Genomic DNA, 27,551 nt, shown 5'->3' on the forward strand with positions numbered 1-27,551 from the left:
ATCCTCCAGAGTAAGTAACAGGCTATCCTAGGTGAAAATTTTTAAAAAGGAACACTACTTTGAATAAAGCTTTTCTCTATGAATGAAGCATAGGTGAGCCCAGACCCATGCTGAGTTTAGAACCATCCCCAACCTCTCCTCCAGGCCTTATGTTTTCACCAAGGCATTCAGCCAACTGTGGAAAAGAAATATACACGAGAGACTCAAGAAACATCTTATTAATACAGTATTTATTTGTCTTCCCTCTGTCAAACCCTGAGCCAACCACGTTCCCCAGCCTGCCTGGGGAGGTACAAGAAAAGGAATACACGGGGCAGATGAGACCCAGGAGAAAGAACTATGGGAGGTGGACACGGCTCCTTCACATGGCGAAGAGGATGAGAAAGGCCACCATCAGGCAAAAGAGCCCCATGGCCTCCGAGAGGGCAAAGCCCAGAATGGCGTAGGAGAAGAGCTGTTGCTTCAGAGAAGGGTTCCTGGGAGAAGAGGAGAACAGACTCAATTTCTAGTCCACATAAAGAAAAGGATTAACATCAAAGTGTGCTCAGGCAGAATCCATCTCAAGCTAATACCTCATGGAACCAGTCTCTCAGGGTGACACCATCATGCCTAAATTCTTGCCCTGATACAAAAAGGGCTCTACAGAGATGAATGAGGGGAATGGATGATCTAAAAGTCTGCAACATAGCCCAGGCACAAACATTACCTTCTCTACTGGATCACCTCTGCCTTTTTTTTTTCCTTTTGGCTGCACATGAGGCACATGGAAATTCCCAGGTCTGGGACTGAATCCACACCACAGCAGCAACCCAGGACACTGTAGTGACAACACTGGATCCTTAACTCACTGAACCACAGGAGAACTCCTGGATCACCAGTATCTTCATCCTAACTTAAGACCCCTGGGCTTGGACACTTAACTATCTAGGGCTCAGCCACATGGAAGAGGTATATAGAGTGTCGGAATCTAACACAGCAGTGTTTTCAAACATTAAGCAGCAGAACCCCCAATAAGAAATGTATAAAAGCCAAAATATAATGGTAAAAAAAAAAGTGGGGGATTTGAAAGTCTTGTTTGATTGGTCTCACTCCATTCTCTAAGACAATCTCTGGGGTATACCCTAGGGCTTCACGTAGCACAGTTAGAAAAACACTGTTCTAGTGGATAAGGGAGTCAGAGGGACAAATACCTTCTTGCATTTCAAAACAGTCAAAAGGGAGTTCCCTTCGTGGCTCAGAGGTTAACGAACCCAACTAGGACCGATGAGATTGCAGGTTCCATCCCTGGCCTCGCTCAGTGGGTTAAGGATCTGGTATTGCCATGAGCTGTGGTGTAGGCTGGGAGCTGTAGCTCTGATTTAGACCCCTAGCCTGGGAACCTCCATATGCCATGAGTGCAGCCCTAAAAAAAGCAAAATAAAAAAAAAAAGTAAAAAGATTTTGGGGTACCAGTGGTCTGTGGGGTTTAGAAGATATGAATCAAAATGAGTTAAAGGTACCCTCCCCAACTTTGAAAGTCAACAAATAATTTGTTTCCCTTACTCTGTCACCACTGGAAGCCTTGATGGGTTAAGGTAAAGCAACACCAGCTTTTAACAGAATTGTGGACACAGAAGCAGTCACGTTTCCTGTTTCATACAAACCCCCCACAATAAACTTATTTTCCCAAAGACATTAAGAGAACTTGCAGATCTCTAGAGAATTAATTTAGTTCTAACAGTGAGTTGCCCAGAGTTGGTGGAGACCAAATAGTCCCAAGTGTCAGGGAGCCATGGGACTGGATGCAGAGGTGGGGAGTGATGGGGGGGTGGGGAATTCCCGGGGATGGGGAAAAACAGTAGTGAGGCCACTATGCTGACTGAGGGTCTAGATCAGGGGTAGCAAACTTCTTCTGTAAAGGGCTAGATTGTGAATATTTTAGGCTTGTGGGTTCCATACGGTCTGTTAACTTTTTTTTAATGACTCTTGCTTTTTTTTTAGGGATCGAACCCGCATCCTCATGGATGCTAGTCAGATTCATTTCTGCTGAGCCATGACAGGAATTCCAACTTTTTTTCTTTAAAAAAAGTTTAAAGCTCAGCTATCCAAATATCAGGCTGTGGCCCAAATAAGGACTTCCTGCCTTGGTTTTGAGACTCCTACTCTAAACCAAAGATGTTCAACAGAACTTCTCAAAATGGTTGCCAATAGTCACATGTGGCTACTGAGCTACATTAAAAGTACACAAGATATAAGTCTGTATACTTTTAGCTAATTAAAATTTACATTCAAATAGCACATGTGGCTAGTGGCTACTGCATAGGATAGTGCAACTCTAGATTCCAAATATTTTGGCCCAAGCCTTTGGAACTATAACAGTTAATGGAGGGCCCATCTTACCTGGCATAACCAATGATGAGGCTCCCAAACACAGTCCCAATTCCAGCCCCAGAGCCAGCCACTCCTACTGTGGCAGCCCCAGCTCCAATGAACTTGGCTGCTGTGTCAATGTCTCTTGAAATGGCACTGGTTTGGAAGCTGCGGCTAGGAATAAGTGAGGTGGTCAGGAGACGTGGGGCTGCCAAGCTGCTGTGACTCTGTGAAGAAACAGGTAGAAAGTTAAGTTTTTAGGAGAGCTTTTTTTTTTTTGCTTTGGAAACTTTTATACCATTTAAGCCCTTTATGCTATCAAATCCCATAGTTTCTCCCCCAAATAGAAAACCTTTCGACTCCCAAAAAAACTCCCTAAACTGCTTTGAAGTAGAACTTTTTTCTTCTTTTTTTGGGCCACACTTGCGGCATATGGAAGTTCCCAGGCTAGGGGTTGAATCAGAGCCACAGCTGCAGGCCTACACCACAGCAATGTGAGATCCGAACCACATCTTCGACCTATGCCACAGCTTGTGGCAACACCAGATCCTTAAAGCAATGAGACAGGGATCAAATCAATGTCTTGATGGACACTATGTTGGGTTCTTAACCCTCTGAGCCACAACGGGAACTCCCAAGCAGAACTTTTGAATGCAAGAGGTGGATGTCAAATACCTTCGAGATTCAGGTTATGGACTAGAAATTCAAGACTGAAGCCCTAGTCTATTCTTGATGTCTTGAGGATATCAAGCTCCTGGGACTAAAAGTTCCCAATTGAAGTTAATGGCAGTTACCACAGCAGGACACATGGGCATGTGCTGCCAGTGGCAAAAGCTGCAACATTAGGGCATATATGGTATCCTATGTGGTATCCTACATGGAGTTCTCAGCACTCCCCCTACTGGTTCTGGCAGGTAACTCTCCCATCCCCACACCGAGACCAAAGGCTTAATTCCACCTGTAAGGTACCTCATCTGTCAATGCCTCTGGTCGTTTCAGCACCACTGCAGACAGTGATCGGCTCAACAGTGGAGAGGTTCTCCTGATCTAGTGGGAATAAGGCAAGATCAGGAAGGTCAAAGAAGGCTGAGGAGAGGAGTTTAAGAACCATTCCAAATTACTCAGATGCCCCATTCATTCTCTAAAACCTTAATCAGAATTCAAACTTAAAAGAAAATCTGAAATCATTCTCACTTTTAAGAAATTCTAGATTCAAAAATGGCAACATTCCTCTTGTTTCCAAGGCTCCTCCATTCCTCAAGGGAAGAAAATCTACTTCCTTTAGAAATACCTATCCTTGCTCTGTACCCTTTTACAGGCCTTGAGAATGGGAAGAAATCTAAGCCTCAGAAGCATCTGCTTCACTCAATTAGAGGTCTACATATACTGGTAATGGCCAGCCCATTAGAAGGAAGCCAATGACTGGAGCATCTTTCCCTGAACATATCCTTCTAGAAAAGCACAAAGATCCATGTTTAAAACTCACCCCTTCCTGGTAGCCTTTTCTGACTAACTCCAAGCCAGTGTCTCCAGAGCAGACAACATGGTGGTTAACAGCCAGGGCTTCAATCAGATAAGTCTAGATTCATACCCTAACTGCATCGCTGTGTAATCTTAGGACAAGTCACTTAAATCTTTCTAAACCTGTTTTCTCATCTATCAAATGGGAATAATATAGCTCAGGCTTGCTTTGAAGAATAAACAAGATTATGTATACAAACTGGTAAATTCAGTGCCAGGTATAGTAAGTGCTCAATAAATAATATCTACTAATAACAGGATCATTCCTTTTCACTTTTGAGTGAATAATGAATTAACTGCCTCCATTATCCTTGTAATTTCTTCCACACTGTTGCTTCTGAATCAAATTATTTTTCCCATGTGTATTTATGTGTATTTTAGCTTCCACCCAAATTTAAGCTCCCAGAGGAACTCCTAGCTATGGCTCTCTGACACTCAGGACAAGATCCTGTACATAGTGCGTACTCAGTCCAATGCAGGCAATTTCATTCATGGTTACCATTTCTGGTGGGGGTTTCAATTTACAGAAACACAGTTTCAAACAGGAATGACCTGATCTTAGCCTCTCTCTCTCTCTCTTTTTTTTTTTTTTTGCTTTTTAGGGTTAAAAGTGCAGCATATGAAAGTTCCCAGGCTAGGGGTTCAATCAGAGCTGCAGCTGCCAGCCTACACCACAGCCACAGCAACTCAGGACCTGAACTGCATCTGCAACCTATACTGCAGCTCACTGAAACGCCGGCCAGATCCTCAACTCACTGATTGAGGCCAGAGATCGAATCCACATCCTCATGGATACTAGTCAGGTTTGTAACCCACTGAGCCATAATGGGAATTTCCTTTTCCTTCTTTTTTTCTAAAAAAACGGCTTTATCTGAGACCTATGCCAAAGCTTTGGCAATGCTGGATCCTTAACCCAATGAGGCCAGGAATCAAATCTGCATCCTCACAGACACTATGTTGGGTGCTTAACCCCTGAGCCACAATGGGAACTCCTAGATTCTCATTCATACTCTTCTAACATGGTTGGATGAGAAGAATTAACTGGCCTTCATGGGAGAAGAGGAGGGGGGTGCCTGGGAAGCATTCACTCTTTCCTGTCAGGCTAGCACAGCAAAGGCCCAGCTGCAAAGAACAGGCCTGAGAAGAGGCAAGGCACTTCTCCTTAAAAAGTGTCCCAGAAAAGGTGGGTACTCACCAAGGCGGGAGTGGAGACAAACCTGGCACAAGCATACATTTTCAGGGGATGAGGGACTGTGGCAGGAGAGCTGGAATTACAGAAGTGGCACAGTAAATATTGCCCTTGCTCATCAAAGGACATCCTTATTAGCAGAAAAGGTGCTTTGGAAAATTTAAATGGCTCAGAAAGCAGCAACTGACCTCAATATTTAGCAGAGATGGAATTAGAACCCTGAAGTCAGGACTTCCTCCAGACAGCTTCCAAGATTTCCTTACAATCAAGTGATTTTCCTCGGTCTAAACAAGAAGCCACTTGGCCCCGGCTTTAAGATCTGCTATCCTTTTCCACAGCCTCATGAGCTGGGGTTGTCAAACTTCCCCAGCATCTTTTGCCTAAGACTCCCTCAGTCTCCTACTCAAAAGGAACCCGTCTCAAGACTTCATTGCCCGGGGCCTAAATAAGTTTCCCTCTGAAGAATCTCCGAAGATATCTGCTAAAGGCCAAGGCATTGAAAGGGTCCTAACAATCTTTTTACTGCATTATCTCTAAGTGTTTGATTCCTCAAGACACTTAATTGCCTATGTTAACCAGATGAGGCTGATCAACGAGGAACTCTGCCATTATTCTAATTAGCAATGCCTGTGAAACTATTTTCACAATCATTTCCCACTAAGGGGTATTCAGTTTTATATTCCCAAGGTCCAAAACAATGCTGACACCACACAGGTGCCTAAACTGGTAGAAATGAACTCATCCAAGAAATAGTGGCTGAATTAAAGACCTACAGGCAGGGTTTTTCCAAGTAAAGTTGGAGCCCCAAATAAACTAGTTATCTGAAGGTAGGGATGGTGTTATGTACCAAAATGCATATTCTTAGGTCTCACTTTAGACCTTCTGGGTCAAGATCTCTGGGCAAAAGGCCCTGTATTTCAATCAAGCTTAGGTATACTGAGTGCATGGTCCTAAGACCAGTCTTGAAACCATGGCAGTGACAGAGCCAAGGCTTGAACTCTTGTCACTCTTAATGCCTTCTAATATGCTACAGGTTGAAATACTCGGCAATTACTTAGGCCTGTTAAACGACACTTCCTAAATGAGTGGGACTAGTGTTTTCCGAAAGTATGCTTCTGAATCCAGAATCTTAGTTACTTCTAGGTTAACAGATGTCTTCAACTCTTGTCCGGTCTAGAACCTGATTTCTGCCTCTATGTAACTCTAACCCAATCTTGCTGCCAGACTATTGTTTTTTGTTTTTTCTTTTTAACTGCACCTGTGGCACATGGAAGTTCCCAGGCCAGGGATCGAATCTGAGCCACAGCTGCAGCAACACTGGATCCTTAACATGCTGTGTCACATTGGGAACTCCTATTCAGATTTTCTTGGGTCAAAAAACCAAAATTCCTTTAAAGCTTTAAAAAGGGGGGGGTTCCTGTTGTGGCACACTGGGTTAAGGAGCTGGCACTGCTGCAACTGCAGAGTAGGTTGCAGCTGTGGCTCAGATTCAGTCCTTGGCCTGGGAACTTCCATATGTGCAGCCAAAAATAATTAGTTAAAAAAAATAAAGGAGGACTGTTTTTTCCCAAGGCAGCAAAACCTTAATAATCATTTGAAAAACGTAGTTCCTAGGGGAATTAACTGGAATAACATTTGAAAAGAGCTTGATGTGGAGCTGAAGGAGGTTGCATGAACCAGAGATCCAGCTACCGACGACCCAACCTTAGCCAAGTCTGCACTTGTTAACCAGTAACACTTTGGGCAAAGGCACTACCCAGATTCAGAGGTCTAAACCACGATGGGTTTCTTCCCCAGTGTCGATCAGACAGGGGGTTACAGGGAAGGTGACTTAATCGTTTCTCGCAATCTTTTTTTCCTCTTGAGGACAGAATCTTGGGACTCTGAGTAAACCCTTGGACAGGAAAGCTGGCAGGTGGATACTATCCCATGCTGGCCCCACCGCACCATTTTGGGCCTGCTGCCTCTAACGGAAAACCTATTAGCCCACGACTCATATGTTTTTCCCATCTTCACCGCGGTGGAAGGACGAGAACAGGACTGGGAGATAACCACTGGTGCCAAAGAAACCAGGCTCTCTGTCCTGCCACAGCTCTCCCGGGACACAGCCTGAAGGGAGGGAATGTCTTGGCTGTTCTATTCCTTTCTACCGTTTCCACAGCTTACGTTTTAAATTGAGGGGTGTTGACTAAAAGGACTGGTGGCTCTAGCCGAGCCACTATTTCCATTGCTCGGCACCTGAGTTCAGGGGACCAAAATCTGGAGGTTACAGGATTAGGAAGGCACGATTGAGGATAAGAAAAAAAGCAAAGATAAGGAGAGTCCGGGCGTTGTGACAGCTCTGAAAGGGCACGAGGGAAAGAAAAGAGGGTTTGAAAAGATGAGCCCGGTCAGGTGAAAGGCGCACTGCGGCTCCGACTTTCGCCAGCTCCGAAGAGGCGCCCTCCCCCCGCCCCAGCCACGAGACGTCCAAGATGGCGCCAGGCCCGCGCGGTTGGAGGTCACCGGCACGCGGAAGGGGCCGTCCCAAGGCGCGGGGATACCGGCGGCAAGGGAGGGCATGAGGGCCGGGGCGGGAGCATGCAAGGGTAAGGGCCTCAGAGCATCCGCGCAAGGGGGGGAAGCCCACGCGCGTGCGCGGCGCAACGCGGGAACGAGGGCCCAAGGCCTTACCTGCTCCCAGGGCAGAGAAGACAGAGAGGGGCGGGGAGGGGGCGGGGATAGCGAAAGGAAGCCTCGGCGCATGTGCGGCCTGGACTAACGAGTCGCTCCACCAAGGATAGAGTGATAGCAACGTTGAGGGTCGGCCCAGGTGCCACAGCGCCGCCTGCCAGCTCTGTTGAGGCATCCGGCCAACCACTCCACCTGGCGTTTGAAAGGAGAAACTGCATGCGGAGACCAGCGAGTGCAGAAATGAGGGCAGCTGTAAGCGGATCCGCAACGTGGCCTGCGGTTTGTTCTGCACGGCGTTAGGGATCTTGGACTGGCTTCCCCTTTCTGAGCATGCGCAGTTACATTGCAAAAAACCAACCCCCCCAAAAAAAACCTACCCAGAATGTCAGTATTAAATAGCACACAATGGAGACCGAGGTTCAGTGTCTAAAATGTGGCAGGAAGAAAATAAAGTCACAGGATTCCTGCCTTCGGTCGTTGGGACCCTGGCTTTATGGATGGAAAACCCGTTCAAGGGGCAAGGAGTCCACAAAATGTTCCAGCTGCTTCTAGTGGCTTCGCCTTTATTTCCCTCTTTCTTTTTTCAGTGATCAGCTATTAGAAAGCCAGCATCTGCGAACCAGAAAATAGGGGCTAAAGGTGATTAGGACTCAAGCGCCCTGATCTTAAACCTTCTTTCCTGAGTCCTGCAACAGTCAAAGAGTAACGGGCACCAGTGACCTGCAGTGAGATTGCAAGGGTCACCCCAGGCATGGCTGTGCCTCTGCCCAGGCTTCATCTACGCGAGATGAGATAAGCAGTGCCCCCAGGAGGTGCTCTCAAGAAAGCCTTTCGGCTTCTCCCTCGTGCCCTTTCGCTTGTCCTTTCCCCGATGGTAGGAAGTATGGGCTTCCCGGCCCTCACCTCTTCTGGGTTTTCCTGTCTCCCCGACAGGGTCTGACCGGCCCCTTTGGGGGGAGATCAGCAAGGCCTACCCATTTCCCCCCATGCCCAACCCCGGCCGTCCAGACATCGTGCTTGAACGCAGCACGAGAAAGACGGGGAAAGCTCACCAAACCCCCATAAAAAATAAAAAATAAAAAGAAAGCCGCGGCTGTAAATAAAGCCAAATCCGCCACCCTCTGAGGGGCCGTTTGTCCTCCCCTCCTTGGCCCCGTCCTTCCCGCCGCCCCCTCCCGGCTCCCGGGCCCCGCGGCGCCCCGGCCCCGAGCTCCTCCATTTAATCGGATTTGGGAGAAGGGGAGGATAAATCACGGCAGCAGCTTTACGGTCCCGGAGGAGAGGCGAGCCGCAGCCAGGCACACCCCGGCCGGCGATAAAAACCGCCGCTGAAAGCCCACGGAGCAATTTCCCGGGACCCCGAGCGACGCCATTACAGGAATGTAATTTTGCCCGGATGAGGCCCCGAGTTTAATTATCCTCGCGGAGGAATTTCAATGCGGCCAATCCATCTTGCAGGCGGGCGGCAGAGGGATTTATATGGGCCCGTTATTTCACACCGATCCTCCATCTGCATTTTTATGGCCCTGAGCTCCTGAAAGGGAGGGGAAGGAGTGGAGAGAAATCGGAGAAGCGGGCGAGGAGAGGAGGGTGGGCGATTTCCCGCCTTTCCCAAATCCACGATCCCAGCTCGATGAGGATTCTCACAGGTTCCCCCGAAATGCCCAGATCGCCCTTCAGTTCTAGGTGTTCACTTGGGGTGGGGATGGAGGCGGGGGGAGGTGAGGAATGGAGCTGGGATCCTTACGAAAATAGCAACAGGTATTTACCAAGTACCAAGAGGTGCCAGGCTACAGTGTAAGATGCTTAGAGGAGAAAAGAAAGACAGGTAGGCAAGGATATCCTCTGAAGTCCCCAGACACCCCCACCGCGCCACGCAACCTCGGAGACAAAAAGTCTACAGTTCTTGAGACTCCACGACTAACCGGTTGGTGCAGCTGTTTGTTGAGACAATGTAGATCCTTCTCGGATATCTCTAACTATCCCAAAGTTGGATTGGAGAAGGCACCCTTGAGGGAGCTAAAGCTGGCTCCTTGGATAAGTTGTCATAGTCTGCAATGTTGAATTCTCTATTACCCCCATTCAATGCTGGGCTCTAGATCCACACATTTGGGTTCCCAAATCTGTGTGACCTCAGGCAATGGGTTTAACCCCACTATATCGATTTTCCTTTATGTAACTGGGAATAATAATAGTGCTTACTGGGCAGCAAATAGTAGAATAATATATGTGAAGCCTGGGAGTACCCATTGTGGCTCAGCAGTAAAGAACCTGACTTGTATCCAAGAGGCTGTGGGTTCGATCCCTGGCCTCGCTTAGTAGGTTCAGGATCCCGCATTGCAGTGAGCTTCGGTGTAGGTGGCAGACTGGCTGGGATCATGCATGGCTGTGGCTGTGGCTGTGGCCAGCAGCTGCACTCCCATTTGACCCCTAGTCTGGTAACTTCCTTATGCTGCACGTGCTGCCCAAAAAGGCAAAAAAAAAAAAAAAGTGAAACTTTTAGCAAGGTGCTTGGAACTCAGTAAGAGCTTAATAAGTGCTAGTAATAGTAATAATAAGGGTTATTTTGGTGTTAGTAGTAGTAGTAATATATTTGGGAGGATTGCAACTCAGTTCTGCTCTGCTCCCTAGAGACTTTATTGCAAGCTCCTTGCAATGGTATCTCCTGAGAGACTCAACTATCACTTACTGAATTTTTTCACCTACATAAATCACACATAAGTTATTTAACAGGTTAGGGGGTGGAGATCTGTGGGAAGGGCTAAGAATCCTGGGGGCTATTGTTATCAGGTCTGAAGCCAGAGGTTAAATCGATAGGGGTGAGACTGCAAAATGTAGTTGAGGTCTGTGCGGAGGGGAGAATTTAAAGATAGCAGAATATGATGATCCAAGAGGACATTATCTAAGGGTCTCTTCTTAACCAAGAGCTTGGGCAAAGGTCTGTTCTTTACTTCACTAATGGAAAACGGCTCCAGGAAGGAAAGGGTGTGGAGCCAGAACTATATTTTCCAATCAATTCCTTTTTTTTCTACCAGACCATGTAGCAAGGTTGGCCTGATTGGCCAGTTCTTCTAATGACTGTGAGTGGCGGATTCTGACTGGGTAGCAGTCTCCCTGCACGGTGGTGACGAAAAAATGAGATTGATCTTTTCTTTCTTAGGATTGGTTAACAATCCTCCGAGGGGCTAGAGACTCATTTTAATTGACTGGATAGGCTAGGAGGGAGGTCCAACACCTCTCATATAGAAATTCTGAGAGTTCTTTTCCACAAAGGTCACCAAGAAAGAGTCTTGATGGGCTTTATGCATGTTTGCCTTTGGACTAGAAACACAATTGCTTAGGAAGAAAAGTCAAGAGAATTCTGCAGGCGTGCCACCGTTCAATTTGAAACCCAAACACAGAGAGGGATTAAAGAGGGAAACATAAGAGTGATAAAAAGAGAGAGCGAGAGAAACTGTGACACAGAAATACAAAGGGAAAAAAAAAGTGCCAGAGAGAAGAGGAAGGGTTTGAATAATTTGTTTTTCATTCCCAGTAGCTTAAGATGAGGCTACTTTATGATGCATTTTGCTAGATGCACATGTTGGCAGCGTGGGGCATGGAAAGAACAGCTGTCTTGGAGGCAGGAGACTGGGAATCTGGTCCCAGCCCTGCTAGTAACTAGCCAAGTAATGCAGGCTCCTACATCTCTCAAAGCTTCAGTGACTTCATTTGGAAAAATCAGAAGTAGGTGATCCCTAAGTTCATTATTAACTTGCTAGGATTCTCTTTCTTTCTGATAAACAGGCAGTGTGTATAGTTGAACTGGTATTTTTGTACTACCGATAAGGACTATTCTTGGGTCTTGTGCTCCTCTATTTATTTATGATTTGTGTGTGTCTGTGTGTGTGTTTTGCTTTTTTTTGCTTTTTAGGGCCACACTCAAGGCCTGTGGAGGTTCCCAGGCTAGGGGTCCAATCAGAGCTACAGCTGCCGGCCTACAAAACAGCCACAGCAACGAAGGATCTGAGCCATGTCTATGACCTACACCACAGCTCACCGCAATGCCAGATCCTTAAACCACTGAGCAAGGCCAGGGATCGAACCTGCGACCTCATGGTTCCTAGGCAGATTCCTTTCCACTGTGCCACCACGAGAACTTGTTTATTTATGATTGTTAAATTCAAGCTTCTGGGGCTGGTGAGCACTGACTGAGGGATGTTCTTTTCTTTCTTTCTACTTTTTTTGGACCACAGCATGCAGCAGCTTGATGTGGGATCTCAGTTCCCTGATTAGGGATTGAACCCAGGCCATAGCTATGAAAGTGCCAAGTCCTAACCACTAGTCCACCAGGCAACTCCCCTGACTGAAGGACTGTCTACATTCTCTTGCTAAATCAGTTCCCAGGACAGCAGGACTGTGAGCCATCAGTAAACCTCCCTCCTCCTGGAGAAAGAAAACAGTAGATGGAAGAAGGAAAAGGGTCATTAGAATCCAGGATTCCAAGAGAGGGATCAGCGGGAGGGTGGGTGACAGAAGGATGGTCAAACAAAGTTTTTGCTGGGAAGAACCCAAGTTCCTTTGATTTTGTAAGACAAATTTGTACATGCCCTACATATTTACCCAGAAACAGTATGAACAGATTTGGTCCCTGCCATTTCTTGGCTCCCAAGCCAAGGAACACACAGACAAAAAAGAAAATAAAAGTCCTTGTGATATATTGTGAAGAGCTAAGTTCAGCAAGTTAGAGATCTGAATCTAGCTTTGGGACCTATTACTAATTAATTATGTGACTTTGAGTGAGTAAATCACTTGACCTCTCTCGACTTCGGTTTTCTCGACTGCAAATGGTAGGAAAATGCTGGATGATGATTAAATTCTCTTTCAGTTTAAATATAAATGGCATAAATCTATTCTTCCTGGATGGCCCTTGTCTCTTGCAACTTCAAGTAATTGGCTAATATTAACTGAGCATCTACTATGTGTGATGTGTTACACTACATATTGTGAATGGGAATAAAAAAGGAAGCGCAGGAGTTCCCATTGTGGCTCAGCGGGTTAGGAACCCAACATAGTGTTGTGAGGATGGGGCTTTGATTCCCTGGCCGCACTCAGTGGGTTAAAGCTCCGGTGTTGCTGCAATCTGTGGGGGTAAGTTGCAGATTTGGCTCGGATTCTATGTTGCTGTGGCTGTGGCGTAGACTGGCAGCTGCAGCTCTGATTCAATCCCTAGCTGTATCAGAACGTCCATATGCCACAGGTGTGGCCATAAAAAGAAAAAAGAAGAAAAAAAAAAAAAAGGTTACGTGGGTTATAGGAGTTGAGGAGGCAACATGACTTCCAGCTAGAATGATCAAGGGGGCACCATGATTGAAAATTAGTTTTTTTTTTCTATTAAAAAAAACCCTCAAATATTTGAATCACATAAGAGAATGCAATTAATGCATGTCATTTATTCAACAGATTTTTTTTTTTTGAGATCGTACTGTGTGCCAGATGCTGTTCTAGGTGTTGGAAACACAAATGTGAACAAAATAAGATAAAAATCCTTGCCTCAGGAGTTCCCTGGTGGCTCAGTGGAGTAAGGATCTGGCATTGTCACTGCTGTGGCTCTGGTTAAAGCTGTGGCACTGGTTCTGTCTCTAGCCTGGCAATTTTTGTATGCCACAGGCACAGCAAAAAAAAAATATGAAGCATGATAATGGTTTAATGGACATCCATTAAACACCCCCCAGCTTAAGAAGCAAAAAAAAAAAAAAACTTACTAAGACCACCCAGGGGCCCCACATGTGTCCCTCCCATAGTCATCCTTGAATTTTATGTTTATCATTTTAAGGTTTTTCCTCCTATTTTTCCCACATTGCTTATTTTGGTCTTTTTTTCCTGTCGTACTAAGAGTGATGTAATATTTTTTGTGGACTCCTTGCTCTTTTCATTCAACATTATATTTCTTTTCTTTTTGTTCTTTTCTAGGGCCGCGCTTGAGGCATCTGGAGGTTCCCAGGCTGGGGATCTAATTGGAGCTGTAGCTGCCAGCCTACACCACAGCCACAGCAACGCGGGATCCGAGCCACGTCTGCGACCTATACGACAGCTCACGGCAACACCAGATCCTTTAACCCATTGTGCCAGGCCAGGGATGGAACCCACACCTCTGCAGTGACCAGAGCTCCTGCAGTTGGATTCTCTCTTTTTTTTTTTTTTTTTCCTCTTAGGGCCACACCCACGGAATATGGAGGTTCCCAGGCTAGGGGTCGAATTCGAGCTGCAGCTGCGGGCCTATATCACAGCCACAGCAACTAGGGATCCGAGCCACATCTGCAACCTACACCACAGCTCACAGCAACACCAGATCCTTAGCCCACTGAGTGAGGCCAGGAATCGAACCTGCATCCTCATGGATACTAGTCAGGTTCACTAACTGCTGAGCCATGATGGGAACTCCCTGCTGTCAGATTCTTTTTTTTTTTTTTTTTTTGGTCTTTTTGCTATTTCTTTGGGCCACTCCCGCGGCATATGGAGGTTCCCAGGCTAGGGGTCGAATCGGAGCTGTAGCCACTGGCCTATGCCAGGGCCACAGCAACGCGGGATCCGAGCCACGTCTGCAACCTACACCACAGCTCATAGCAACGCCGGATCGTTAACCCACTGAGCAAGGGCAGGGACCGAACCCGCAGCCTCATGGTTCCTAGTCGGATTCGTTAACCACTGCGCCACGACGGGAACTCCCCTGCCGTCAGATTCTTAACCCACTGCACTGCAGTGGGAACGTCTAGTCAATGTTTTGGATGTAAAGTGGTGATTTGAATTTATATTTATTTATATTTGCCTTATTATTAGTGAGGTTGAACATCTTTTCCTATATTTATTGGCCACTCATGTTTTCTCTTCTGTGAAATACTTATTCATGTATGTCTTTTGCCCAGTTTCCTATTGGGTTATATATCAGTTCCCTATGGATTTTAACAAATATATATAGCCTAGTCCTCATTCTTTGTCAGTGGCAGCTGTCTACTTCCAGTTTGTAGAGGGGTTGGTATTTTAGCAGTGGCTTAAAGGATAGATGATTTCAGTTCCAGCTCAGAGTCCCCATTTAGGTGGATTAATTAATTCTTAATTCATTCATCAAATATTTATTGAATGTCTAGCCAGACATCATGCTAGACTCAGAATACAAATATATCCCACATTTGTTCACCTCTTACCACTTCCAAGATCTAGCTGGGTCCAAGCCACTGACAAATGCTAGACCTCTGCAAGGCCTTCCAGGTGGGTCTACTGGATTCCAGCTTGGTCTAGCCATGCTCTACTCTCCATACAATATGAAGCTAAAGTGATCTTTTAAAAATGCAGACCAGGGGTTCTCTGTTGTGGTTCAGTGGTAAGGAACCTGACTAGTATCTATGAGGATGGGAGTTCGGTCCCTGGCCTTGCTCAGTGGGTTAAGGGTTGGGCATTGCCGTGGGCTGCGGTCTCTGTTGAAGATGCAGCTTGGATCCTGCCGATCCTGCCAATGCTGTGGCTGTTTTGTAGGCTGGCAGCTGTAACTCCAATTCGACCCCTAGCCTGGGAACGTCTGTGTGCTGCATGTGCGGGCCTAGAATACCAAAAAAGAAAAGAAAAAGGAAAGAAAGAAAGAAAAAAAGGAGCTCAGACCATGTAATTTAAAACCTCCCAATAGTTTTCCAGTTCTCATAGAAAAAAATTCCAGGGTTCAGCTATGCTAGGCCCCCACTGATCCTCAGACCCACCAAACTTGGTCCCTCTCAGGACCTTTGCTGTTTCTTCTGCCCAGATCATTCTTTTCCCAGACTGTGCTCACTCTCTGATTTATTTCGTCTATGTCTCATCACAAATATCACCACCTTAGAGAGGGCTTTCCTGACCAGCCAATCTAAGTAGCTGCCACCTTTCCTTCTTCTTTTTCTTTTTTTTTTGTTTTTTTAGGACCGCACCTGAGGCATATGGAAGTTCCTAGGCTAGGGGTCGAATTGGAGCTGCAGCTGCTGGCCTATGCCACAGCCACAGCAACGTCAGGTCCGAGTTGAGTCTGCGACCTATATACCATGGCTGAGGGCAATGCCAGCTCCTTAATCCACTGAGCGAGGCCAGGGATTGAACCCACATCCTCAGGGATACTAGTCAGGTTCGATTCCACTGAGCCTCAACAGGAACTCCTTTCTTCCTCCCTTCTTTATCTCATTATCCTCCTTCATTTTTCTTTTAGCATTTATCATAGTTTTCTTAAAAAATTTTTTATTGCTTTTTTCCCCACTAGAAGATAATAAGCTCCACTAGTCACGGGCCTTGTTCACTGCAATATCCTCAGCATTTAGAAAAGACGCTGGTACATAATAATTCTCAGCAGAAATTTTTTAGTAGTGAATGATTGAGTAGTGAATTGGTTGGAATCCTTGCCCTTAAAAAGCTTGGTCTAGCAGGGAATATAGAGAATTAGAAGATAAATGATTTGGGGAGTTCCCGTTGTGCCTCAGTGGGTTACGAGCCTGACTAGTATCCATGAAGATTCAGGTTTGATCCCTGGCCTCACTCAGTGGGTTAAGGATCTGGTGTTGCCATGAACTTTGGTGTAGGTTGCAGATGCGGCTTGGATCTGGTTGTCGTGTCTGTGGCATAGGCTGGCAGCTGCAGCTCTGATTTGACTCCTAGCCTGGGAACTTCCACATGCTGCAGGTACAACCCCCCCCCCCCAAAAAAAAGCAAATAATTTCAACACAATAGGATAGTGTTAAAAGATGGGTAAGCACTGGATGCTGTGGGAGCGCATATGAAGGACATGTATCCCAGTCCTGAGAAGCAGTAGACAAGGAAGGCTTCCAGGAAGAGGTGACTTTTACAAGGTACTTGACCTGTACTGGGAGGGAATGGAAGGATGTCCCACAGAGAAGGCCTAGTGAGTACAAAGGTTTGAAGAGTGGTATTAAGTAGTCCCTTCCACAAAGGGCTTAAGAAAATGCAGTGTGGTCAGAATAGCAGTTGTGAGTGCAGCAGGGTACAGAGCCTGGTTGTTAGTGTCATCAAACTAAATTGCTTGGATTTTATCCAGAGAGCAGCCAGGAGTCATTTAAACAGGAGTGTGAGAAGCTCAGCTTTGCATTTGAGAAAGATCATTGTTTTATGTTTTGTGTGTGTGTGTGTTTGTGTGTGTGTGTGTGTGTGTGTGTGTTTAGGGCCATACCAGCAGCGTAAGGAGGTTCCCAGGCTAGGGGTCAAATTGGAGCTACAGCTGCTGGCCTACCCTACAGCCACAGCAACACCAGCTCCGAGCCTCGTCTGCGACCTACACCACAGCTCACGGCAACGCTGGATCCTTAACCCACTGAGCGAGGCCAGGGATCGAACCCGTGTCCTCATTGATACTAGTCGAGTTCGTTGACCACTGGGTCATGATGGGAACTCCAAGAAAGATCATTGTTAAGTCTAGTGCAGAGAATGGATGAAAGGGGGCAGGACTAGGGGGCCAGAGTGCCGCAGGAGGAGGCTGTCATAACCCAGGTGGGAGACTGTAGTGGATGAGCTCGGCAGCGGCGGCGGCGATAGTGAGGATGGAGAGAAGTAGGCAGAGCTCGAGAGGTTTAGAAGGAAGAACCAATAACCCGCAGCGATGGTTCCTGGTGGGGCCTGTGTGGGTGGGGCTGAGCCCAAGCCATCAGGGCCTCCTCTACCCAGCAGAGCACATAAACAAACAAACAAAAAATTAGGCCTCAGTGGCACTCAGAGGCCTCTCCTCTCAGTGGGAGAGGAAGGTGGTGCTGGGTGTTCTGGCCTGGGTCCCTGAGTGGTGCCATTCCCTGACTGGACAACAGTCAGAGGGTTATCGGCGTCATGGCTCAGTGGTTAACGAATCCGACTAGGAACCATAAGGTTTCGGGTTCGATCCCTGGCCTTGCTCATTGGGTTAAGGATCCGGCATTGGCATGAGCTGTGGTGTAGGTTGCAGACGCAGCTTGGATCCCAGGTTGCTGTGGCTCTGGCGTACGCTGGTGGCTACAGCTCTGATTCGACCCCTAGCCTGGGAACCTCCATATGCCTCGGGAGCAGCCTTAGAAAAGGCAAAAAGATAAGAAAAGAAAAAGTAAAAAAAAAAAAGAGAGTCAGAGGGTTATAGTGAGATGAGCAGCCCCACCCCTTAATATTTGTGGGGCCCAGGGCAGGATAAAAAGTATAGCCTACATACCAAATGTCTAAATATGTAAAAGTTGTAAATCAAAGCTAACAAACTGTTAAATAAAACATGTTCTATCCTCTTATCTTGACAAACATATCCATATCAGCTGGAAGATTTATAGGTAGAATTCTGGGACTCTTCCAGCCCCCAGTCTGACCCTTGGGTTCTGTTGCTATTCCTGGCTCTGTCCCACGACCTGAGGGGCCTCACACCATAGTGCCGGCTCAGGGCAGCCTCACATCTAAACTCCATCCACACTCCAGGCTAGCCGGGCTGGTGGTGTGCTTCCCAGCAGCTCCTTCTGTGTTTTGAGGAAACTGGACCCCAGAAAGAGGTCCTGGAAGTGGGCTTGGGGCTGCCTGGCAGGACATCCTGGCAACTGGAGTGTGGTCTAGGAGCAGGGAGCCATGAGCTCTGGGTCGGTACATCCTTTTGGCCCTAAGCTATCCTCCCCTGGGAGTTGCCTTGTGGCTCAGTAGATTAAGGATCCATCGTTGTCACTGTAGCAGCTCAGGTTGCTATTGTGCCGTAGGTTGGATCTCTGGCCCTGGAACTTCTATATGCCATGAATGTGGCAAAAGAAAAAAAAAATGCTATCCTCCTGGAGGAGGAAGAGGCCCCCCAAAACAAGTACCTAGGGTAGAGGTCCCTCTTGCCAGGTATAAGGGCATGGACCCCGAAATCATATATATAGACTGTGTTCAAATCCCTATTCTGATTATTCATTGACTCTTTTTTGAACCTGGGCAAACTCTGAGCCTGTTTCCTTTCTTGTAAAATGGCAATAGGAGTTCCCACTGTGGTGCAATGGGACTGGTGGCATCTCCATAGCGCCAGGGCTCAGGTTTGATTCCCTGCCCAGCAAAGTGGGTTAAGAATCCCGCATTGCCGCAGCTGCAGCTTAGGTTGCAACTGCTGCTTGGATCTAATTCCTGGCCTGGGAACTCCACAGGCCTTGGGCTGGCCAAAAAAGAAACAAAAAAAGTAAATAAAATGGCAGTAATACTATCTAGTTCATCAGGCTATTGTGAGAAATAAATTAGAACTAAATTTGCTAATATATGCAAAGCACCTGATATTTCATAACCACCACTCAGTTTACATTGCTTTTCCTACCACTCACCACGTTTCTCTCAAAGTAACCATGGAGGCTGGGGAAAAAACATGAATTTTAAAAATTTTTTTTGTCTTTTTAGGGCCTCATCTGCGGCATATGGAGGTTCCCAGGCTTGGGGTCTATTTGGAACTGTAGCTGCTGGCCTATACCAGAGCCATAGCAATGCAGGATCTGAGCTGTGCCTGCAACCTACACCACAGCTCACAGCAACACCAGATCCTTAATCCACTGAACAAGGCCAGGGATCGAACCTGCAACCTCATGGTTCCTAGTCAGATTCGTTAACCACTGCGCCACGACGGGAACTCCTGAAATTTTTTTTTTAAGGGAAGTTTTTTCTGGGATGCATGGGTCTGGGAAAAAAGGTGTTTATAAAGAAAACGGTGATCATCTAGACGGCAGTAATCCAAGCTCAGACTGGGGCCATGTGGGAGAAAGAGGAAGCGTATAAATTGTCTTGTATGCAGATGAATGAGAAATGGTAATAGCATAATTTCCTTGACAATCTGTTTGTTTTGCTGAGGGTAGCAGCTGGTTACTGTTTTGATTCTTGGTTTTCAGGTTAAAATAAGGGAAGAAGGTGTGAATAATCTGAAAATCCAAACGTAATTTCCTGGGGACTTGGAGCATGGTCTGAGAACACGTGGTTACAAACACAGATGGATCCTGTCTGTCAAACACAGAGACTGGCTCTCTTATTAAGTTGATCTTGTATTGTTACTGAACATTTATAGATTCTTACCACATGCTATCACTCTTGCTGCTTCTGCAACAGGAATGCTCTCTCTCCTCAGACATTCCAAATTCTACTTTTTTCTTTTTTTTCTTTGGGGCCACATGTGCAGCATATGAAAGTTCCCAGGCTAGGGGTCAAAGCGGAGCTGCAGCTGCCGGCCTATATACCACAGCCACGGCCACACCAGATCCCAGGCATGTCTGCAATCCACACCGCAGCTCATGGTAACGCTGGATCCTTAACCCACTGAACAAAGCCGGGGATCAAACCCACATCCTCACAGATAGTAGTCGGGTTGTTTACTGCTGAGCCACACCGGGAGCTTCTCAAATTCTACTTTTAAAAAAATTTTTACTGGAGTATAGTTGAGTAATAATGTATTAGTTTCAGCAACAGCCCAGATTCTACCTTTTTTTTTTTTTTTTTTTTTTTTTTTTTGCTTTTGCTTTTTAGGGCTGTACCTGCGGCATATGAAGTTCCTATGCTAGGGGTCACATTAGAGCTACAGCTGCAGCCTATGCCACAGACATGTGGGTTCTGAGCCGAGTCAGAGCTCTCCACAATGCCGGATCCCCAAATCACTGAATGAGGCCGGGAATTGAACCTGCATCTTAATGGATGACAGTCAGATTTGTTTCTGCTGCACCGCAATAGGAAGTCCCAGATTCTACTCTTTATTTCAGGCCTACTCCTTCTCGTGGTAAGCATCCTTGCCTACCATCCTCCCCACTTTTTCTGAGCTCCTTCTTGTCTATATCATCTAGAACTTATTCATGGTTTTAATATGTTTCCTGTTTGGTATTATTCTCTTACCTTTTTCTTTTCTTTTTATAGCCACCCCTGTGGCATGTAGAAGTTCCCAGGCTAGGAGCTGAATCAGAGCCGTAGCTGAAGGCCACGCCAAAGCCATAGCAATGCCAGATCTGAGCCAAATCTGTGACCTACACAGCAGCTGGCAGCAACGCTGGATCCTTAACCCACTGACTGAGGCCAGGGATTGAATCCGTGTCCTCACGGATACTAGTCCGGTTCTTAACTTGCTGAGCCACAATGGGAACTCCCATTCTCTTACCTTTTTACAATTTTTTAAAATTAAAATTAAATTTTTTTGGCACACCTGTGGCATGTGCACTTTCCTGGGCCAGGGACCTAACCCGCACCTCAGCAGCAACCTCGGCCACTGCAGTGACATCTCCAGATCCTTAATCCACTGTGCCACAAGGGAACCCCTCTCTTGCCTTTTTAATGTGTGTAAGTCTTGTCTCCCCAGCAAGAATATAAGGTTATTAAGGGGAAGGAACAACATTTCTTCTTCTCTTCAATTTCCCATAATGTCCTTGGATTCATTTAATATATATTTATCGAGTCCCCATGTGCTTAAACTGGGGGTTCAGGTGCTGGGGATACAAAGATGAAATATATGTATATTTATATACATATATCCTCTTCACTTGTGGAGCTAGTAATGGACTCATGGTTTGATAACTGCCTATAAAAGTGTTGAGCCCATAATGGTTCCTCAGTATCGGTTTGATGGATTGAGGAACCATGCTGCTTTTCAAGTAGCATGACTGAATGAGTGAATGAATGAACTAACACAAAGCAATGCCCTGAAACAGCTGTTCTAGGTGTACCCCCTCCTATATGAGTGTAGGTCTAGCAGAGTTAAAGGTGTGAGGCTGATTTGAGGGGGGACGTACTCTTCAGCATCATCCAACAGGGAGCCTACCGTCTTTTCAAGGCAGTGTTTACTCCTTGCCTTAAGGCCTGGTGATTAAATCACAAAGCATTTTACAGGCGTTGGTGAATACCTTTTGCCAATTTGTGACATTCAGGTTGGTGAGCTATGAGAACTGTGTCCATCCATCATAATAGAACAGCTATTATTACTATTATTTTGTCTTTTTGTCTCTTTAGGGCCACACCTGCGGCATATGGAGGTTCCCAGGCTAGGGGTCTAATCGGAGCTGTAGCCACCGGCCTACGCCAGAGCCACAGCAACGCCCCGATCCAAGCCGCATCTGCAATCTACACCACAGCTCATGGCAACGCCAGATCCTTAACCCACTGAACAAGTCCAGGGATTGAACCTGCCACCTTATGGTTCCTAGTTGGATTCGATTCCCCTGTGCCACGATGGTAACTCCTAAAACAGCTGTCATTGGATACTTAATATGTGCTAGAGATTTTGCTAATTTCTTTGCATGAATTATTTAAATCCAAAAACAACTCTGTGAGGTAGGAACGACTGTAATCCCCACTTTACAGAAGAGGAAACTGAGGTACAGCTAGAAAGCAGAAAAGACAGGCCTTGAATCCGGATAGTCTGATTGCATACTGTGCTTCTACAACAATGAATTGGGAGAGTGGAGAGCTGAGCTCTTGAGCTGGCCCTGCCTTCTGCTTCCTGTGTGACCTGCAGAAGTCACCTCAACTGTCTGGTCTTCAGCCCCTTCTGATCACCAGTCTTTTTTTTTCTTCTTTCTTTCTTGCTTTCTCGATTTTTTTTTAAACGGCTGCACCTGTGGCATATGGCAGTTCCCGAGCCAGGGGTAGAATCCACAGCTGTGGATTCGAGCTGCATCTGCAACCTATGGTGCAGCTTATGCCAATGCAGATAACCCACTGAGCGAGTCCAGGAATCAAACTTATATCCTCACAGAGAGGCCAGGTCCTTAACCTGCTGAGCCACAATGGGAACTCCTGACCACCAGGCTTGAAGCTTATTCAAGTCCTGTGCTCTTTCCACCAGCCTCAATTGCCTAAATCTGGTGGCAATCCCCTAACTCCCATCTTTCATTTCCTTGTAGTATCAGAGGCAGGTTGTGATATTGTGTCATTCATGAGACAGATACCCTTTTTTGAGGTTATACATGAAGACCATGGCTTCATGAATGACTTGGCTGATGGGGAGTATAGAGAGGGCTGTGGGAGGATCCTGAACCCAATTCTCCCTGTGATGCCACCCCTCAACTCCCAAGTCTCCTAAGTTGTTTTTTGGGGGGAATACGGGGGTGGGGGGTGCACGTGCAGAAGTTCCCAGGCTGGGGGTCAAACCAGAGCTACAGTTGCTGGCCTACACCACAGCACAACCACATTCCATCTAAGCCAGCTCATGGCAATGCCAGATCCTTAACCTACTGAACAGGGCTAGGGATCAAACCCGCATCCTCATGGATACTAACTGGGTTTGTTACTGCTGAGCCACAGTGGGAACTCCTCAACTCCTAGGTTTAAATAAAAATATGTCCCAGCATACAGAATGCTTGTTACCGTGGGTCCATTCAAGCACTTAGCTGAGCCCAGACACTAATCAAAAGGCAGGTGGTGGGTCCAGTTCATTTCTGAGTATGAAGCTTGAACAGCACAGATAAGAGACTGGTAACATGAAAGAGTAGGTATGAGTTGATTTGAAAGGTCAACTTCTCTGAGGAGCCTCTCCACATAGAAACCGAAGCTGCCCAAATCCTTCATTTTGTCCCTTCATAGAAGGGATTTTTCCTCTTTTGTATGCAGACAAAGAATGATAATTATCTGAACAAATGTGCATGGTTTTTGTTGGCATCAGTCAGTGTTTTAAATTGGTATGCTTAAATAAAAATTTGTTTGCTGCACCCCTCATGTTTTTATTTCACTTGGCTTTGTCTCCGTAGTCTCTTTTTGTGTATCAAGGGTAGCTGTGTGTTCAGACCAGGGCACCCTCTGGCTGGAATGCCTGCTAATGTCCTTTCCTAGAGCGGCTAATACCAGGCAACCTGGCAGGATGGCCTTTATGTCCCTGCCCTCACCACCTTCCCCAGCCTCCAATTTCCTTTTGTCATTTTCCAGAATCATTTGCTTGGTTCCTTTGCATGCATTTTTTTTTTTTAACCTTCTTCTCCAACCCTGCATAAAATTTGGCAAAGACCAGGGAGAAAAATCTAAAGAGGAATCAATCTCCCCCCCCAACACCCCCAGCCCTTCTTTCTCTCTTTTCCTCCCTCTCCCAATCTCTCTCTGTCTCTCACACACACACACACACACACACACACGCGCACACACACAGAGACTTCATCTCTCTTCTGATCTTACTGTATCCCCTAAATGTCAAACCAAGATCACTCCCCAAACCCAAACCTAAAAGAGAGGGGGAGAGAAAGAGAGAGAGAGAGAGAGAGAGAGAGAGAGAGAGAGAGAGAGAGAGAGAGAGGGAGGGAGAGGGAGAGAATATCACTTCCCTTCTGGGAGATGAGTCCATGCTTTTAGGGGAGCCATCTGAGGCTACTGAAGGGCTAAATTTTGGAAGCATCTGCTTCTGTAAGTTTAGGGTCAGTCTTCATGCGTATGTGATGTGTTGGTAAATGTATTTTCCTTAAGCAGAATGTAGCTTTGATTGTAGGTCATTAATTCTAAGTGTGTGTTGGGGAGTGGGGAGGACGGGGATGGGGGGAGAGGAGGAATATTTGGTGAGGATAAAAAATCCTGTTCTGGCCACTGTGGGTAGGGATTCAAAAGGAAGTCTTGGCACCTGCCTTTCTGGGAACCCCCGTCTCTGCGAAGGGGGATCTCTGGGTCAGATAGAGTGAACCAGAAGAGGGACCCAAGGAATCGTTAACTTAGTTTACAAACCAGCATAACAGTTACAAATGAATTCACACGGGGACACCCATCAAATGGAGAACAGAACTGGGAAAGGGGTGATGGCACCAGGGCAGAACCGAGAAAATATAGGAAAGCTTCTTAGAGGGACGGGTGTGTGGGGAGGGGGGCTGGGAACCGCAGCCGACGGGAACGCACAGCCCAGCCGCCCCTCTCCCCTTGCCGGGGTCTCCTCCTCGCGAGCTGGGTGAGTGCTCCCTGGGCAGGACCCGCCCTCCCGGTCCCTTCACACCTGACCCCGCGCGCTCTCTCCTGCCATCCCCGGGCCCCTTCCTGCACACCCACTGCTCCCAGCTCCCCCTCAGTAATCTCCTGACATCTCTTCAAATCCAATTATCGAATTAATTGACGTGCTAACCGAGAGGCAAACAGAAAGGGGCGGCAAACAACGGGCGGCTCAGATTTATCCTCCGGCCTCCACAGGCCCCGGCCGGGCGAGATTTACTGGGCCTCGAACACGGCGACAGTTCAAACCTTTGATTAATCATGTTTTTCTCCCGGCCCCATAATTTAGTTGCTCTTTTTCCCTCCCTGCCTTTTTTTATCAGTGGAAACAGAGACGGAGTCCTCATCAGCTTCAATTACAAATATTAAGCCCCCGGACAGCACTTTGACAGAGAGGCGGCCAGCGGCCCCCCCTCCGTCCCGCCCCCCTAAATCATCCCCGAATTAACATCACAATCGGCGGCTGGCGCGCGTTCAGATTTAAATGGTGGCATATTGTTCGCGGACGGTCTAGTTCAGACCAGCGTGTTCGCAGCTCCCGGCGGCAGCCCCCGCCTCTCTCCCCACCGCCCCCTCCTGCCTCCCGGGAGGCTGTGACTCAGGAGCCGCGGGAAGCTCCGGCGCCCTGTCTCCAGCAGCGGAGGCTGCTGGCGGGGGTGCGCTGGGGTGGGGGCGAGCGGGCTGCAGAGAGGGTTAGGGCGAGGGGGGGCGAGTCAGGCACCGGGAGAGGGACTGCTGATGCAGGGTGGCGGGGAGAAGGGCCGAGGCTGGGCAGAGGCCCGTAGTTTGGCTTGGAAGGGGGCGCTGCGGGAACGGGGTTTATGCAAATGAGATGCAAATGAAGGCGCTGAAGCTTCGGGGTTGGGAACGCTACCATACAGCCCTTTGGGGAAAGGTTATGGCCGCTTTGACCCGTCGCCGCGTTTGTGGGGCACCCTTGGGTCGTGATGGAGTGTCTAGAAGGCAGGGAAATCTCTTGCTCTTTGAGACTTGCGGTATGAAAGAAGAACATGGAGGCAAGATTTTTCTCCGATTTCTGAGCAGTTAGAGAAAATTGACCTTAAACGACAGTCGGGAGGCTTGAAGGCAGGCCCCAGAAAGGACCGCCTTAGTGGGAAAACAGAGCGTGAGGGTGGAATATCTCCTGGGGAGTTTTTGTTTTAGAAGACCTTCGAAGGAGCCAGACTTCTCCGAGGGTATTTTGGGGAAAAGACATGAAAAGTATTTGGCTCTGTCCCACGGTGGAGGAGAAAAGGGAGAGTCATTTCCCTGACCCCATTAATCCTTTAAGACTGAAGGAGCACAGGAAGAAAAATGTCAATCCAGGAATCTAGGTTTCCAGATCTTTTCATATCCACCTGTCTCTTCGGTCTTGCCCGCATCAATCTCCAGGTCCCCATTTCTGCCTAGCAACATCACAACCAATCAAGATGCAATTAGGCCTGGCAGCTTGGCTCATCCTTAACTGGGATTGGCTGCTCGCAGTGTGCGCATCCCAAGTTTTCATTGGCTGACGGCCACCTGTATGGAAATGAGAATTTCCAAGGGACTCTCAGCCCCTTCAGCAATGTGGACCTGTAGCTCATGGCGCTGAAACCTGCAAGCTCAGAGCCGCAACTCCTGGGCTTGTTTCTTGCCCTCTTTGCCTCCTCTTTCTTCAAAGAGATGTCTCAAACTTTTCCCTCTGAGGCCTAGTCTGACAGAAATTCGACCAAATAACACAAAATAAGGCGGGTTTGTACGCTTATTGCATCTTCTTGGCCTTCTCTTTCAAAGTCACGATTTTGTCCCTTCCGTCAAATGCCACGACAGTTCTTGCCCCTCTCTCTCTTCCACGTCTGTCCAAGGTGCGGCTTCTTTACGTGTGGAGTCCCTCAGTCCCTGCCCCTTGTGGCCTCAAACCCTCTCTTCTGGCTCAGCTCCACCAATTCCCGACTGCTCCCCTCCTCCCACTCAGGATCCAGGCATCTCGCTCCACGATCTAAAGCCCAGTTTAGAAGGGAGTTAGAGGGAGAGAGGACTCCTCCCTCCCCCCCAAAAAAACCCCTCCATCCTCGCTCCCCATCCATTTTCTCCGAGGGAGCCGAGTTTGACAGCGAATTCATTCCGAGCGGGGAGGGTGATTTATTCTTCAAATATACCGACAAGTGCGGGCATGATGGAGCCCATTAAAATGTTGGGAGATTGTTTTTATGATTGAAGTCTGTATTACTCCAACCATAAAGAAAGAGAGCAAGGAGTCATTAGCATTTTCATGATGGTGTATTTCTGCTTGTCTCCGCGCCATCACTCATCTTTACTGCCCGTCCCTTTGCTCTCGCTCTGCTACAACGAGGAGAGACTGCAGCCTGAGTTGGGGTTGGGGGCGGGGGAAGGCGGGGGCCAGAGATCCCCCAGCCGCTCTGCCCTTCACGCCAAATCCTCACCCTCCCTGGGACGCAGATCATGGGGTGAGAGGCCCAATGCAGACGATGTGCCTCAGCTTTCTCCTGCCAGCTCTTCCTGTCCCCGAGTGGTGGGAGCCCGGAGTCCTGTCCAAATGGTGCTTGGAGATCTGGGCAGACTTGGGTTGGAGAAAGGGGGAGTATTCCTGCCTTTCTTCTGCTCTTCTCTTCCTGGCCTACACACCATTTGGAGCTTTCCAGGGTTATCCACATGGGAAAAAAGTCAGAAATTCTTGGCTAAGTGCCCTGGCTAGAGATATCAGAGTAGAGTAGGAGAGGACAGAGAGAGAAGTCTCTGGGTTTGGAGACTGTGTTGGGAGGAAGTGGAGAGCCTGGGCATTTGGCTTCTGTCTCAGCTTCTCCCTAAAGAGAGCCTTTTACCTTGCTCTGGGATGAGTTTAAGCCTCCTGTCTCCACCCCAATTTTCCAGTTCCTGCTCTCTCCCAATTCCTTAAGTCCTTGAGTCTTTCTACTCCATCACTTATAAGGCT

At 47.4% G+C, this 27,551-nt stretch overlaps 1 protein-coding gene and 1 pseudogene across 3 annotated transcripts; one reads left to right on the forward strand and one right to left on the reverse strand.

The window, feature by feature from the left end:
• Nucleotides 1–213: 213 nt before the first annotated feature.
• On the reverse strand, nt 214–8,729 carry ATP5MC2 (ATP synthase membrane subunit c locus 2). Of its 3 annotated transcripts, none has more exons than XM_084955834.1 (5): nt 8,110–8,729; nt 5,066–5,135; nt 3,319–3,396; nt 2,380–2,576; nt 214–476 (listed from the first exon to the last, which is right to left on the reverse strand). In XM_084955834.1, the coding sequence occupies exons 2-5, from the start codon at nt 5,102–5,104 to the stop codon at nt 362–364; spliced, it is 429 nt and encodes a 142-aa protein (XP_084811960.1). In that variant the 5' UTR covers nt 5,105–5,135; nt 8,110–8,729; the 3' UTR covers nt 214–361. The 3 variants fall into 3 exon arrangements, with proteins under 3 accessions (XP_084811960.1, XP_005652632.2, XP_020947378.1); XM_005652575.4 differs by lacking the exon at nt 8,110–8,729 and adding an exon at nt 7,733–7,762; XM_021091719.2 differs by lacking the exon at nt 8,110–8,729 and adding an exon at nt 5,248–7,762.
• Nucleotides 7,057–26,740, forward strand: LOC146403195 (uncharacterized; annotated as a pseudogene).
• Nucleotides 26,741–27,551: the final 811 nt, after the last annotated feature.

Source organism: Sus scrofa, chromosome 5 (genome assembly GCF_054392235.1).
Source record: "Sus scrofa isolate SSC_HxYL_T2T_F1_AM1 chromosome 5, Sscrofa_HxYL_maternal_Yorkshire_Landrace_v2.0, whole genome shotgun sequence".
Taxonomy (NCBI): Eukaryota; Metazoa; Chordata; class Mammalia; order Artiodactyla; family Suidae; genus Sus; species Sus scrofa.

Coding starts and splice junctions, on each gene's coding strand:
- ATP5MC2 (XM_084955834.1), bottom strand. CDS start 5,104: ATGTATGCTTGTGCCAGGTTTGTCTCCACTCCCGCCTTG. Junction 3,397..5,065: donor TTGTCTCCACTCCCGCCTTG/GTGAGTACCCAC, acceptor TATTCCCACTAG/ATCAGGAGAACCTCTCCACT. Junction 477..2,379: donor CTCATCATTGGTTATGCCAG/GTAAGATGGGCC, acceptor CTCTTCTCCCAG/GAACCCTTCTCTGAAGCAAC.